The sequence below is a fragment of the Macaca nemestrina genome, chromosome 15 (genome assembly GCF_043159975.1).
Source record: "Macaca nemestrina isolate mMacNem1 chromosome 15, mMacNem.hap1, whole genome shotgun sequence".
NCBI classification, from domain to species: Eukaryota; Metazoa; Chordata; class Mammalia; order Primates; family Cercopithecidae; genus Macaca; species Macaca nemestrina.
The window spans coordinates 51,045,772-51,061,414 of NC_092139.1; the positions used below are offsets into that span (position 1 = coordinate 51,045,772).

General features: G+C 41.3%; 1 protein-coding gene across 2 annotated transcripts in view; it reads left to right on the forward strand.

The window, feature by feature from the left end:
* LOC105486861 (proprotein convertase subtilisin/kexin type 2) overlaps positions 1 to 15,643 on the forward strand; it is a 253,633-nt gene that overhangs the window by 125,166 nt on the left and 112,824 nt on the right. For both annotated transcript variants that reach the window (XM_011749944.2, XM_011749943.2), the window contains 2 exons: positions 4,932 to 5,045; positions 7,127 to 7,235. In XM_011749944.2, coding sequence (XP_011748246.1) covers positions 4,932 to 5,045; positions 7,127 to 7,235 — 223 coding nt within the window. The remainder of the gene's footprint in view (positions 1 to 4,931; positions 5,046 to 7,126; positions 7,236 to 15,643) is intronic.

The following is a 15,643-nucleotide window of genomic DNA, read 5'->3' on the forward strand; positions in this document are numbered from 1 at the left end:
AACCCCCCGGGAGGCAGAGGTTGCAGTAAACCGAGATCATGCCACTGCACTCCAGCCTGGTGGCAGAGCAAGACTCCATCTCAAAAAAAAAAAAAAAAAAAAAAAAAAGCCAAAAAGTAATAAATGTTGGTGAGGCTGTGGAGAAAAGGGAACACTTATACGCTGTTGGTGATAATGTAAATCAGTTCAGCCACTGTGAAAAGCATTTTGGAGATTTCTCAAAGAACCTAAAACAAAATTATCATTCAATCCAGCAATACTATTACTGGCTATATACCCAAAGAAAAATAAATCATTCTACCAAAAAGACACGTACACTTTTCTATTCATTACTACACTATTCACAATTGCAAAGACATGAAATCAACCTAGGTACCCTCCAAAGGTGGACTGGATAAAGAAAATGTGGTACACCTCATATACACCATGGAATACTATGCAGCCATAAACAAGAACAAAATCATGTCCTTTCCAGCAACTTGGATGCAGCTAGAGTCCATTATCCTAAGCAAATTAACACCTGAACAGAAAACCAAATACCAGATGGCCTCTCTTATAAGTGGGAACTAAACATTAGGTACACATGGGCATAAAGATGGGAACAGTAGACAACGGGGACTACTAGAAAAGAGGAAGAGCAGGGAATACAAGGACTGAAAAACTGCCTATTGGGTACTATGCTTACTACCTGGGTGATGGGATCATTCATACCCCAAACTTGAGCGTCATGTCATATATGCATGTACCCCATGAATCTAAAATAAAGTTGAAATTACAACAAAAATTTTCTAAAATTTTTTAAAAGATATTCTCATAGAAATAATAATGATAGCCAGTAACAAAGACTTCTCTTTCTTATATTTTTTGTCTATGCAAACGTGTAGACCAATGGCCCTATTTGAGGAAGCATTCTAAAACTAAATACAGAAGTGAACTATACATTATTTTTTGAGAAGGGGAACAATTAAGCTGTGTGCATGTTATTGGTATCACATCTAAATGGTAATAAAAGGTATAGTGTATGGAAGGATAAAATTCAGAGAAGGAGGAAGAGACAATAAGTCAGTGACCTTTTAGTAACAATGTGAAAATATAGTTTAGACACTCGGAAATATTTCTCTGACATTAAGGGCTTTATCATACATAGAATTGTAACACTGCAGTCTTTCCCAGAGGTCTTCCAAAATAGTTTATAACTTAATCTGTCTGGTCATGGTAATTTTATTTATAATGGAAAACAATGTAAATGACTAATAAGAGGTAAATGGATAAATTGTGGTATATGACTCTGGAATATTTAGGTAGCCATTAGTAATTAAAATATGATAGCTAAGTAGCAGTATATTAAATTCTTATGGTAGGATACTCAGTGAAAAAAGAATTCACAACTTGTTCTATAGTATGATTACTACTCTTTAAAAATTAAATATGAATATGAATTAAGATTGAATGAGAACCCAGAACAATAAACATGATTAATAGGGTTACACGGTATCATTGTGGGGAAAAAAAAGTTTTCCAGTTATTTGTGTGTAACAAGTGAAAGCATATATTGTTAAAGGTGTTCCTCTCCTTCAAAGTGTAACTGTGGACAAGAAGTTACAGACAGACTGACAGGCTCGGAAAGCCCCCTTCAGTCTCAAGACTCCTAAATTCCTGAGCTGCAAGGAGGCAGTGCCCAGAGAGTGCAGCATTCCTAAGCATCACTAGTTTCCATTAAAACCTAATTTACGGAATTAAAAATTAATTTCATGGAAATGAATTTGAGCAGTCTTTTCATTAAAGCGCACTTGGTCTAAATGAGTTTGGAGTGACTGTAATAGCCATTCCTGCACTGTTATTTATAAAGGTGAAATCTGATGTGAGTATTGTTCTCACGCTACCGAGAAACAACATATTGCTGAGAGTTTTCAAATTTCCGTGTGATAGTTGCTCTTGCTCCCAGAAGATCCTCTCAAGGAAGTTATTGATGACAAGGAGTCCAATAGAATGGGAATCCCTCAGTGAAAGTCAACCAAGGCCTCCGTTTAGTAAGTAGAGCAGACAAAGCTCTACTCTCTCGTTGTGGGACCAAAATGGGAAGAGGCAATGACCAAAGTCAGATGCCTTCTTTCCCAAGTGCAAGAGGCACTCTTGCTTCCATAGTAAAAGAAGGTTGTGAGATGGGTGTATCTGATGGCTACATAAATGTATAGCTCTCCAGGTGGAGAGTTATACATTTACTTCAACATTTTAAACATTCTGTTAATGAATACGCACGCGTGCGCGCACACACACGCACACAGAGCTATGGGAATACGCTGCACAAATCTCTGACTTCAGGGAAAATAATTGACCAAGGCCCCCAGCTGCTGCACTCTGAAATCTGTCACTGTGTCAACAAGGCCACACTCTCCCCAGTGACTGAGAGCAGCAGGGGAACTCAGGCAGGCCCATTTCTGGGAGACACAGGGCTCCTCAGATTTAATCCCTCATAGTTTTACCAAACCATCCTTAGGTTACAGGGGAATCAAGGATGAATTCGCCCAACTGTGTTCACTGTTCTTTACTTGGGGTCAGACTTACATCACAGTTTCTTGTATTTTTCTCTCATAAAATATTGCACATTTAATCCCAACTTGGCAATGTCTTCCAAGAGGATATATATGTGTGTGTGCATATATATGTACATATGTGACAGTATGACACACATATATACACACATACACACATATATTTATATGTATACAAACATACATGTGCATAAGTATATGTATATGTACCTTTGAATTATAATTTATCTCCATTTGATGGGCATTAGTTAGGTCCAAATTTTTGCCATTATAAAAACACCCATCTATCCCATTTTTCTAATAATTTCACTGTTTCTTTAAGGAGTTTTTTTTAAGTTCACCACAGTGACTGTGACTGTTCCTTGTTGGAATACCTCCAAAGAACTCCCAGAGCCAATGCCACGCTTAACACTCGTTTTCCACATGTATAGATTTTCTGGCGTGGCTAGAATTTCTCTGGAAAACGAGCTTCAGGCCTTCTCGTGTCAGTGTGCAGAGTACAGAGGTGAGAAGCTAGCCTTTCACAGGTTCCTCTGCAAGGCAGCACAGTAAGCAGGGGAAGCGTTTTCTGCCACGTCTGTGGTCTCTTCGTTCTTCTCTTCCTGCCGTCACTGTTGACCTGGACCCTGCTGTTCTTCTCTCATCTGGTATCCATTAGAGTTCTTGATGACAAGCAACAGAAATTGATTCTGCTTCACTTCAACCAGAGAGAAGTTGTCAGGAAGATATCGGGGGCCCACAATCAATGGGTGGTTGGAGGATCAGTCTTGAAAGCTCCGGGGCTGGGCTGCAGGAACACAGTGAGGATCTTTTACTAGGAGAGCCTAGTGAGTGAACCTCCAGGGTAGACGGGCTCCAGGGGATCCTGTTCCTTGCTTCACTTTCCCAAGATTCAAATCCTGGGAGAGAGACACCCACAGAGGCACCCTTAAGGCAGAGGGAGATTCTAGTGCCTGTGGCAGACAGGCACCTAGAACTGCACTTCCACCAACACAGAACCTGATGGATTGGAGGTAATTCCCCCAAATACACTGGGGAGATTTGGGAAGAGGAAAAACAAATGTTGGGCTATAATATAATAGTGATATCCAGCAGCACCCTTTTATATATGTGCATAATCCTTGGGTTTGCACATGTTCAGGGACTGGCCACAACTGTTGCATGATAAATTAGTCTTTGTCCAAGTGAAAGCAAGTTTCCTGATTGAGACAAAGCCTAGGCATTGCCGGGAGCCCACTTGAACTAACTCAGCTCCTAAGTTGCATTTCCATCCAAGAGCCTGGGGTTCTTTCTCACTATCCAAAACTGAAATGTTGTCACTGCCAGGACAGCAACACCGTCTGTCAGTTTCTTGTCAGAGGTTCCTCTCTTACCTTCTAGGACTTTGCTGTGGGATCTGTTGGCTCTCCAGGCAGGCTTCATTGTTTGTCTGTTTGTTCTTGTCTTGGGGAAGTTTTCTTTTTCAGTAGATTCTCAAATGTGATAGTACTGTCAACAAATTAAAGGCTGGGAAGCCCTCCAGAAAAATTATCTGTGCCGTTTTCACTCTCTCCCTTCCTGAATCCACATCAATCCTCTCTCGTTAATAGAAATCTTCCATTGTTTTATTTCACTTAATGACCCCTACCACATTATTTTCTTTAAGAATACTTTTCTCAGCCAGGTGCGGTGGTTCATGCCTGTAATCCCAGCCCTTTGGGAGGCCAAGGTGAGTGGATCACCTGAGGTTGGGAGTTCAAGACCAGCCTGACCAACATGGAGAAGCCCCATCTCTACTAAAAATACCAAATTAGCCAGGTGTGGTGGCGCATGCTTGTAATCCCAGCTATTTGGGAGCCTGAGGCAGGAGAATCGCTTGAACCCGGGAGGCCGAGGTTGCAGTGAGCCAAGATCATGCCATTGCCCTCTGGCCTGGGCAACAACAGCGAAACTCTGTCTCCAAAAAAAAAAAAAAGAAAAGATTACTTTTCTCTATCTAATTCTTACTTTAGGGAAATTCACTTTGAGCCATCACCAAAGCCTGTCTGTTCAGTGCAACCATAAGTAAATGCTCTCGTAAAATAACCGTAATGGGTCAGGCGCAGTGGCTCATGCCTGTAATCCCAGCTGTTTTGGAGGCCGAGGCAGGCAGATCGCTTGAGCTCAGGAGTTCGAGACCAGCCTGGGAACTATAGTGAGGCTCCCTATCTCTACAAAATAATAATAATAATAATAATAATAATAATGGTAAGGTGAGCATGTATATGAGATGAACTTGCTTTTGCTGAAGAAAAAAAAATACACCTGATATACAAATGAAATTTGGATTCATGGAGACAAATTCCAGAAGAGGGAATGTTCAGATTATATTCAGGTAATATGTCAGCATTGTCATTCCAGGTAAAGATGGCTTTACAGCAGGAAGGATTTGACCGAAAAAAGCGAGGTTACAGAGACATCAATGAGATCGACATCAACATGAACGATCCTCTTTTTACAAAGCAATGGTATCTGGTGAGTGTCTTTATGTCCTTTTGGACATTTCTCATCTTGAGACTCTGGATAAAAGATGTATTCTTGTATCCTCATTATTCACTAGGATGTTAGCCAGTATCCAACTCAGTGACCCTCTCTGTCCCCTTCCATATGTATTGATTTTCTGTCACGACCTGTGCATCTAGTTCTCTAATCTGCTTTCTTCTGGAACTGCTGAGTAGCCCTGGTCTCCTAGGGTCCAGGCTATGACCAACAACTGATGGAATTCTCTTTGATTCTGAAAAAGTGCACCAGTGTATAACTGAAGACTTGCAAAACTATATAAAAGTCAAATCAGAGGTCTGGGAAGAGTAATGCAGGGGTCTCAACAGACAGAGTAACAGGGGACATAATGAAGTCACAGGCCTGAAAGAAAGGATCCAATGACTTCCCAAGGGGCTAGCAAGATAGCTTGGAGACTAAAGTAGCAAAAAGAGCATCTATTAATGCTTCCTAAAACAATGGCAGGAAATCAATTCCATGGGGCTTAACTGATGAAGGCTTGGAGGCACTAAAACCCATTTTGTCTGGTGAAGTGAGCATTTTGTGGGTCACCAACAGTTCATCATGATCCATTTGGACTGGCCGAGATATGTTTAAAAAGGGATCAGTGACTCCAAACCAAGCTGAACTGCAGGGCATATTGACAAAAGGGAGTGACTAATTTGTAAATGTGAATGAAACTTTATTTTATTTAAGATTAAAAAGTGATGAACAAGAGAGAGAACTAAATTACAGCCTTGCGGACGGCTACATTACAGGAATTCATCACAATTTCCCTCCTGGGGCTGCAGAGCTTGACTCTGCCTTATGCTTTTTGGCATGGAAGTCCGAAAATCCAGTATGGGTAATTGAATGAGTGTATTTGTGTTAGTCAGGAAAGGCTAGGTTTGTTGCAACAATGAACAACCCTCAGATCACAGTAGCTTATCAAAAGCAAGGCTTGTTTCTCAGTTTTGCTACACAGCCCATGCTTCATAATTGCTCAGAAACGCAGGCTGACCAACCTCCATCTGAGCTCCATTCCCACACTGCTTTCATGAGCCCCTCAGCAAGGAAAAGGGGTAATAGAATTTTTAAAAGAACCTCTTAAAGTTTCTGCCTGGATGTGAAAAATGGCACGTGAGATCACATGCCATTGGCCAAAATTAGTCATCCGCCATTCTAACTTCAGAGTGGATGGAGAGGTGTAGTCTTAACGTGTCTCTAGAAGAAAGAGCATGGTAAATTTTTTAAAGAGCCCTAATGACAATCACACAATGTTTTAGCAATATCACAATAGCCACTGATCACTGTGGGCTTTTGCCAATACAAGTTCTGACTTTATTATTCTTTTTACAATCCATCCTGGAGAAAACCTACACAGTACAAAGACGCATGAAAAGATGGGAATGAACATGTTAACGTGGAATTGCTCTTTGTTTTCCTTTCTTTCTCTTCTGAAATATTTTTGGGGGCCAGGATGAGGGGCTTTCGGATTTCTTTTTCAGCATTAGAACATGCACTAAAGGTGAGCCAGTTTTCTTTAATTCCGTTCAACAAATACTTTTGAACAAGACTTAGTGTGGTGGCACTGAAATTACAAAGATTAACTAGGACATGTTACCTCCTGCAAAAGATATTGTTATTTAGTAAGAAGTTATATTCAAATAAGAATAATCCAAAATATGCTGTAAATTCAAAACATGAGGTATAAACAAAGAGGTATGAAAGTGAGCATTTAATTCTAAATCAGGGAGGGTTTCCTACAATAGCAGCTCTTTTATAGAAAAAGTTTAAAGATAGTGATCTAGTTATAAGATATGAGGGGATTGAAACTATGTTTGCATATTTACAGAAAACAGAAAACACTAAGTGTTTATACCCAAAAAAAAAAAAAAATGGAAAGGAAACGCTATAGGTAGGTTAGGAGGGACACCCAAAAGCACTGTTTCATGGAAGTGGCCTTTGAGCTGGTCCTGGAATATTAGATGGCTATAGAGCATGTCAAGTAAATATGTATATGGGTGCTTTACAACACCAAACTGATACCATTCTTTGCTTTGAAATTCCTGTACCAGATCAATACTGGCCAAGCTGATGGCACTCCTGGCCTTGATTTGAATGTGGCTGAAGCCTGGGAGCTGGGATACACAGGGAAGGGTGTTACCATTGGAATTATGGATGATGGTGAGTATTTTGAAGCCTGTGCATCATTTGGAAATAAGCGTGCCTTTGCTTGCCTTTCGATAAAGTTGGTACTGTTTTGGAGATGCTAACCAGAGATGGAATAGCAAGATACTGGGCCTATGACCACACTGCACTGTGACCAAATCTTCACCTTTCTTCCAATCAGTGGTCCTCAAACTTGAGGTTGCACTTAACAAATATTTTTTGAATAAATAAATAATAAACTAAACAAATGAATACATGAAAACTGCCTGTCACTCAACCGTAATTTCTTACTGCTTACACTTTACCTTAAAATGTCCTCTAAATCTCTTCATATTTACCATCAATTTATCTAGACCCACACTATCCAATGTAGTCGCCACTAGCCATATGTGCCTATTTAATTTTACATTTTAATTAATTAAAGCTACGTAAAATGTAAAACTTTATTTCAGTTCCTCAATCACACTAGCCTCAAGTTCTTCATACCCACCTGGGGCTAGCAGCTGCTGAAATTCAATTCCATTTTCATCATCAGAGAAAGTTACATTAGTGCGACTCTACATCCATAAAACAGCTTTTCAGTAACAGGATTGGAGCTTGGGGAAATTTTACTTTATTGCTGCTTTCAGAATGAACCCTTGTAAAGTAGCCTTTGATAACCTTTTATTACAGACACTCCTTACATGTTATTCATCCTGCGAGCCTACCAAAGACTTAGCAGGGCTTCATTTTCTATAGTTTGTGATATGAAAACCAATGGGCTTGATGAATTGGCATTTTTCCAACCACACACGTCCTTGGCCCTGTGGAGAATCGCTGCCTGTAGTCGTTTCACTGGGGACGTCTTATTGCCCTCCATCACCCATCTGGGTCCGCCAGCAAAAAGCTCCACTGTGCATTATTGATCCAATTATATACAAAGGCTACACAGAGATGAAACAATGCAGCCTTTCCCATCTGAAGATCCTCAAAGAACAGAACACTATGTTCCTTAAAGTAAAGCTTTGAAGCAGAAACGACAGAGGAAACCAAGAGGAGCCAGCCTGCTTAAAACCTGTGTTGTCTTGTGTTGGCTCATTAAATATCAACATAAAAACAATGCCTCAAAGTTTTCTGATGTATGAGACATTTTTAAGTGGATGTAACACCTTCCTCCAGAGGCCAAGGGCTCTCACAAGAAGAAAGGATCCCTGCATGAGAGTGTGTGTGCTCAGATGTCAGAAGTTTATAAATGTTTCTTCCTTTCTAACACTTGTTCTTGGAAACTGTTGCAAAGGGGTTCAGGCCAGCTCACCCAGGAAAAAGATGCATCAGGGTTTGGGGGAAACCTACCTAGGAGATATTGTGATAACCAATTCTAACAGCGTATCTACCGGGTATCCCCAGCTGGGGACCACAGAAGCCTCCCTAAAAGTGGCACTAAAGTGCCAACATATGCACAATTGCTCTGCTCTTAGGAAAACTCCAAGAGTCCTGTAGATGCCCATTTCAGAATTCTTTAACTGAAAGTTCCTTGACTGACTCCTAAAGTCATTGGCTCCTGACCCAGTTCCACATGGAAAGGCAAGCCCTTTAGAAAGTCCCCGCAGAATTTCTCATTTGATGTTCTTTCTTCAGCTGATTAATGGCCTTCGGGTTCCCAAAAAAGTAAACTCTGCCCCCCAATTACAATCCCTGGTTTCTTCTTTGTTGTAGTCAATTACTGCTGCAGAACAAAGCATCCCAACATTGAGTGGTTTAAAAAAACAACCATATTATTATCTCTCACAGTTCTGTGGGTTGCTGGAGTTCAGCTGGACAGTTCTGCAAGTTCTACTGGAGTCTATCATGCAGGTAGAGTCAGAAGGCAGTTGAGGCTGGAGTCAACTAGAGGCTCCACTGGGAGGCTGAAAGGGCTCAGCCTCCCTCCCTTTCCATGGAGTCTGAGGACCTCTCCTCTCACATGAGGCCCCCAGCAAGGTAGATGGATTTCTTACAGGTGGCTCAGGACTCCCAAGAGCAGGCATTCCAAAAGAGAAGAAGCAGAAGCTGCCAGTCCTCTTAAAGGCTAGACCTGGAATGGGCACTGGTCACTCTGCCACTTACGTTGGATGAATGGTTCCAGGGCCAATCCGATTCAAGTGGAAAGGAAATAAACTCTGAATTTGTGGCCATTTTTAATGCATCACATGCTATTCAGTATGATAACTGAAGAAAAGTATGATGACCAAGCCATTCTCCAAGTTCACTGTTGAATAGCAAAATGAGCACATTTGGGACAAGGGCAGCTCCCCACATGGTGAGGACAAAGACAGATGCTCAGCAGCCTCTTGCCATGTAGTTGGCCATCTCTGCCCTCACAGCTAGAACTGGGAAGGCTGGCAACACCAGTACTGTATTCTCTCTCTTAACGACCTGCACGTATGAATGGTATGGTGCCATGTCCCAGATATTTTCTTGGCAAGATATTCCAAACTAAGTTTACAGAGAGACACAGATGCCAACCCTGATACCTAAGGGCAAAACTAATGTCATATTCTATCAACACTGCCTCTCCATATGTTGGCCTGTGTGGCAAATGTTCAATCATCTGCGTGGAGAAGTTTCAATTTGTGGACAGCCAGTTTTAATAGCCGCCCTCCCATCTCTGGTTGCCCAACTCCAAACTCAGCCATCATCCTGTCTGCTGGATCCAGTGACTCAATTGATGCTCAATAAATATCTCTTGCCTTCACTTAGGTGCAAAGCAACATCATTTCCACATGCTACATATCACTAGGAGAGGACCTCCAGGGTTAGCTGCTGTCCAAAGGGGCAGAAATTATTTCTTAAGGGTCTACTAGGACATTTCACTTATGTAAACGTTAGCAAGGACCCCACTTAATGATGACGACGTCATCCCTTTTACTGTAATGGAATTGTTTAGAGTTCGGAACTTGACCTGGAAAATGGAATGTGATCATGACAAGATACAAGGATGGATAAGAGTCATCCAACCCAAGAATAATTCAGAGCAGGTGGCTGATTCTCAAGATCACACAAGATCAGAGAAGGTATGGGTCAAGACCTTTAGCCATTATCAGATGGAGCCAAGGAAGTGAGATGGAAGGCCAGTGAGGTAAGGTCAGAGGGAGCTTCAAACTGAAGTAAAAATAAACAACTAACAGTAAAAACGACTAACATTTATTGAGTAATCACTATTTTCTAGACACTGCTTAACATTTTGGAAATACAACCACAGTTATTCCCTAAGGTTGGTATTATTATAATCCCCATTTTACAGATGAAGAAACTGAGGTTTAGGGAGACAAGAAACTGCCCAAAGTCTCACAACTAATTCTAACCACCATTCTTGGTACTTGAAACCTAATCCTTTGCTCTGCCTTCCTGGTGAGACTTTGTGAATGGGGGCCTCATTCATGTGAGTAAAGATTCAAGCCTGAGGACCAGACAGTCACCCACACCCTTCTGAGAAATTTAGAACTCTGCATCACATAGAAAAGCAGTAGGAAGGTCCAGCAGGGTGGCTGCTCCAGTTACTTTTGCTGTGTAACAAATAATCCTGTATTAGTCCGTTTTCACGTTGCTGATAAAGACATACCCAGACTGGGTAATTTATAAAGAAAAAGAGGTTTAATGGACTCACAGCTCCATGTGGCTGGGGAGGCCCCACGATCATGGCAGGAGAGAAAAGCGTGTCTTACATGGCAGTGGGCAGGAGACAGAATGAGAGCCAAGTGAAGGAAGTTTCCCCTGATAAAACCATCAGATCTCGTGAGACTTATATCAGATCTCGTGAGACTTACTCACTACCACGAAAACAGTATGGGGGAAACCACCCCCATGATTTAATTATCCCCTGCTGGGTCCCCCCAATGCCCGTGGGCATTATGGGAGCTATAATTCAAGATGAGATTTGGGGGAGGACACAGCCAAACCCTATCCAACCCCAACACTTAGCAGCTTAAAGTCGCTATTTATCTTTGATGATGATTTTGTGGCACAGGAACCTGGGAAGAGCCTGGCTGGGCACTGCTCACTCAGTGTTGCTCATGCGGTTGCGATGTTAGCTGGGCTGCAGTCTTCTGAAGGCCCAGCTGGGCTGCACATCCATGACGGTGCACTCCCAGGGCTGGTGGTTGGTGCTGGCTACCACTGGAGCTCATTTGGGACAGTCAAAAAGAGTGCCAACATGTTGTGCTTTACTATAATTTGGTCTTGAGGTCTTACTCACCAGAATGGCTATAAACTCTACCCTGCCCCGACAGGACTCCAGGTGGTTGGCTGTGGATGTTTACAATGTGCCTGTCTTAGTCCGTTCCTGATGCTATAACAAAATACCCTAGACGAGGTCATTTATAAGTAACAGAAACGTATTTCTCACACTTCTGGAGGCTGGGAAATCGCAAATTCGGTATCTGATAAGGGCTTGCTCTCTGCTTCCAAGATGGCCCCTTGTTGCTGCATCCTGTGGAGGGGACAAACACTGTGTCCTCCCCTGGTGGAAGGGGTAACAAAGGGATGAACTCTCTCCTTCAAGCCCTTTTACAAGAGCATGAACCCCATTCACAAAGGCACAGCCCTCACGACCTAAGCACCTCCTAAAGGCCCCACTTCGAAACACTATTGCAACTAAGGATTAAGTTTCAACGTATATTTTTAGAGGGACACAAACACTCAAATCACAGCGTTTCACCCTGCCCACCCCCACGCCAAAAATTTGTGTCCTTCACATACAAATACACTTATCCCAGCCCAGTAGCCCCAAAAGTCTTCATTTGTTCCAGCACCAACATAAAAGTCTAAAGCCCAGAGTCTCATCTAAATATCATCTAAATCAGAGATGGGTGAAACTCAAGGTACGATTCATCCTGAGGCAAATTGCTGTCCAGCTGTGAACTTGTAAAATCAAACAAGTTACATGTTTCCAAAATACAGTGGTGACACAGGCATAGAACGTATATTCCCATTCCCAAAGGGAGAAGTAGGAAAGAAGAAAGGAGTAACAGGTCTGCAGTAAGGCCAAAATCCAAAATGGCAAACATAAACTCTGAGACTTGAGAGTAACCTTTTCTGACTCTATGTCCCACCTTCTGGACACACTGGGGTGGGATCTGGGCCTCCAAGGCTCCTAATAACCCCACCCCATGGCTTCACTGGGCACAGCCCAAGCAGCAGCTCTCATGGGGTGGAGTCTCATGCCTGCCATTCTCCCACACTGGAATCACATGTTAGTGGCTCTGCAGTTCTGGGGTCTCAGGGCAGTCCCACCCCCACAGCTCCACTGGGCATTGCTCTGGTGGGGGTTTTCTATGGTAGCCCCACCCCATGGCAGTTCTCTGCCTGGGCCCCAAGGCTCCAGGGTTAGGGTTAGGGTTAAAGAACTGGAGCTCAGGGCCAGGGCTCTGACATGCTATGCATCTCAAGTGAACTATTCATATTCTAACTAGGAATATGCACATGGAGCTCCTTTCTAGTTCCTTGAGGTCTCCAGGACTGTCACAGCTTCCTGAGAATTGGGACTATTGTGGATTAGACTTTCTGAAAAGTTTCAAATTGATGATAGGATACTAATGATTTATGAATAAAATTATAACCAAGTATTTGTCATTTCTGTGCCACTTTTATTATGATTGGCTGGTGATTAGTCGGTGCCCCCATAGGCTGTGAGCCATAGATAGTTGTACGACTCAGGTTCTACATCTAAATCATCTGAGTTTTTCCAGGACCGACACTATGCCTGGCATTCACTGCTGAGAAATGAACAAAAGCATGAAATATAAGAATGAATATCAGAATATTGTAAGAATTAAAAGTAAGCTGATTAGGAAGATGTGTTTAGTACCTCCCACCTTAAAAAATAATCAAATATACAAAAATATTAAAGTACTATCTAATTACCAAATTACTATTTTCCATTCTTCAGTGCATTATTACTTTTTCTGAATCGTGTTTGTTGTCCTTCACAGTCGTATCAATCACTCTCTCTTTCTCAGACCAAAGTCTGTATCTGTTCTAACTTAACACTTAGTATTCCTCTTAACCTAATTGAAGATCATTTATTTTAATTAGGCTAACTTTATCTTGTTTTAATTCTAATTTACTTCTGGTCTCAAATTATCTCCTTGCTCCAATATTTTCCCTTGACAGAGAAGACACTACTATTTCTTGGAGGATTTTTCTCTTCAACAGCTTCCATTCTCAGAACATGAAACCATGTTTTAAAAATTGACTTCCTGTTGGAAACTATATTCTCTGGGTGTGTCTTTTTTTACACTTATCTAGATAAGTTTGTTTGATCCAGATAAAAGTGTAAAAGAAGACACATCCAGAGGATATATTTTAAAATATAAATATTTAAAAATATAAATTATATTTTTAATATTTTATTAAATTTTAAAATTTACCAAATAATATTTTATTATAATTTTATATTTATGTATTGTAAAAATAAATTATATTTTTGATAATTTATATTTAGGTATAAATTATGAAAATTTTTCACCCAACAAGTTCACGAAATTTAAGCTACAAATAATTTAATTTAATTTCAACACAATATGCTAAAACCAAGTGGATATTTTTTAATGTTTCTGTTCTTCTGCATATCCACACTACCCCAGAGATGTGGTAGATGATAGGACTAATGATAATAAGAAATAGGATGTAATAAGTGTTTCCTATAAGCTGAAGACTTTCAACGAATTGTCTCTAGTCTTGAAAACTGCTTTGCAAAGTAAATAATAGTCCCATTTCAAATACATGGAAACTAAAGCTCAGAGAGATTATGTCACTTGGCTAAAGCCACACAAGTGTTAATGTCTAAGCCTGGAGTGGAACTGGATCCACTGATTTCAAAGCCTATGCTCATCCCCAACTTCACCCCACAGCCTAAACTGACCATTTTCCTGGGGGGATGTTTCTTGATTTGCTTTTTGGGATGTTTGTTTGCTTTCTTTTAGAGACAGGGTCTTGCTGTGTTTCCCAGATTAGTGTGCAGTGATGTCCTTAATTTTTATAGAGACAGGATCTCACTATCTTACCCAGGCTGGTCTTGAACTCCTGATCTCAAGCAATCCTCCTGCCTCAGCCTCCCAAAGCACCAGGATTACGTACCTGACCAAAATTGACCATCTTTGAATTAGGATCCAGAACAAGGGTTAACAACTTTTTTAAATATTAGTCTTTAAATATTCTGATGCCTTTCCCTCTGAAGACCTCAGGAGGCAAGTGGGAGGAGAGGCATAATGATTTGGGCTGGGGACTATAGTCTCCCAAGCTATAGAAAGCACACATAGTGACAGCAATTGCTTCACTTATCAAAATCAACAATAAAACAATAAAACCTAACACATGTGCTGTAGATTAGTGACTCTCGGTCCAGTTACTAATTGTATAACCCGAAGAAAAAAAAAAAAAAAAAGCAAAATTCCTTTTTAGAAATATGCATCCTAATACAAGCTCTTTTTGGGAAAGCAAATTTCTAATGGTGGCCCAGCCTTGGTAAGCATGCAGTGAAGATAGCAGCTTTGGCAAGTATTTAATGATACTTATGGCTTTTAGAATCTGTATCCCCATGTAGTTATTAAATGCACCAGCTGCTGGGCCAAGCATACCACATGCATTCGTTTCTTTAGTCCCTCCATTGTTCTTACCCCCAGTTGGTGAAAAAGGAAAACTAGCACAGAATCTAAGCAACTTACCTGAAGTCTTGCAGGCAGTTATCAGGGTGGTTGGGACTCAAATGCCTGTCTTTGACTCCAAAAACCTACATTTGTAACAATTATGCTAGATGGTGTCAAGAACCTGCCCTGTTTCTTGGAGGGCTAGATGCTCAGATGTAACTGCTGCAAAGATTATGTGGTTTTGCAAACCCAAATGAGAGCTTTTCAATCGCCCTTGAAGTTTCATGATGCTTTCTGAGGTCCAAGGGTCTGATGGAACTCAGTAGTGCTCATAGCCCATGATTTTACCCTTGGAATGACTACTGGGCAACAAGACAGGCCACCATTCAGGAGAAAGCAGGGCTCCTGCGGAGACATTCAAGCCTCAGGCTTCCTGGAAAGCCACATTCTGAAGAGATAAGCTTCAGCTCCCAACCAGCAACACCTCACTGGAAACCATTTGCCCTTTGCCTAATGGCTTTTCTCGCCCAGCCATGTTCTCTTATTATTTCCATGCCGGAGTACATTCTCCTAATCCATTGCTGTCCATGCCCTGTTAAATAATAATCACTTTTCCTCCCCAGGGCCAGTTTCATTTCAGAGAAATGCCAGTTGATGCTTTAAAAATGTCAAGATTTCTACAAATCTCTTTTAGATCAGTGCTCTGATGAACCATCCATCTCACTGTCACAAAGCCCCTTAGTGCTGACATTTATGTCAGAAGTGTTATCCTTGGGCCTCAAACTCTAATTGGCTTCACTCTCAAGCGTGTCTGGGGCA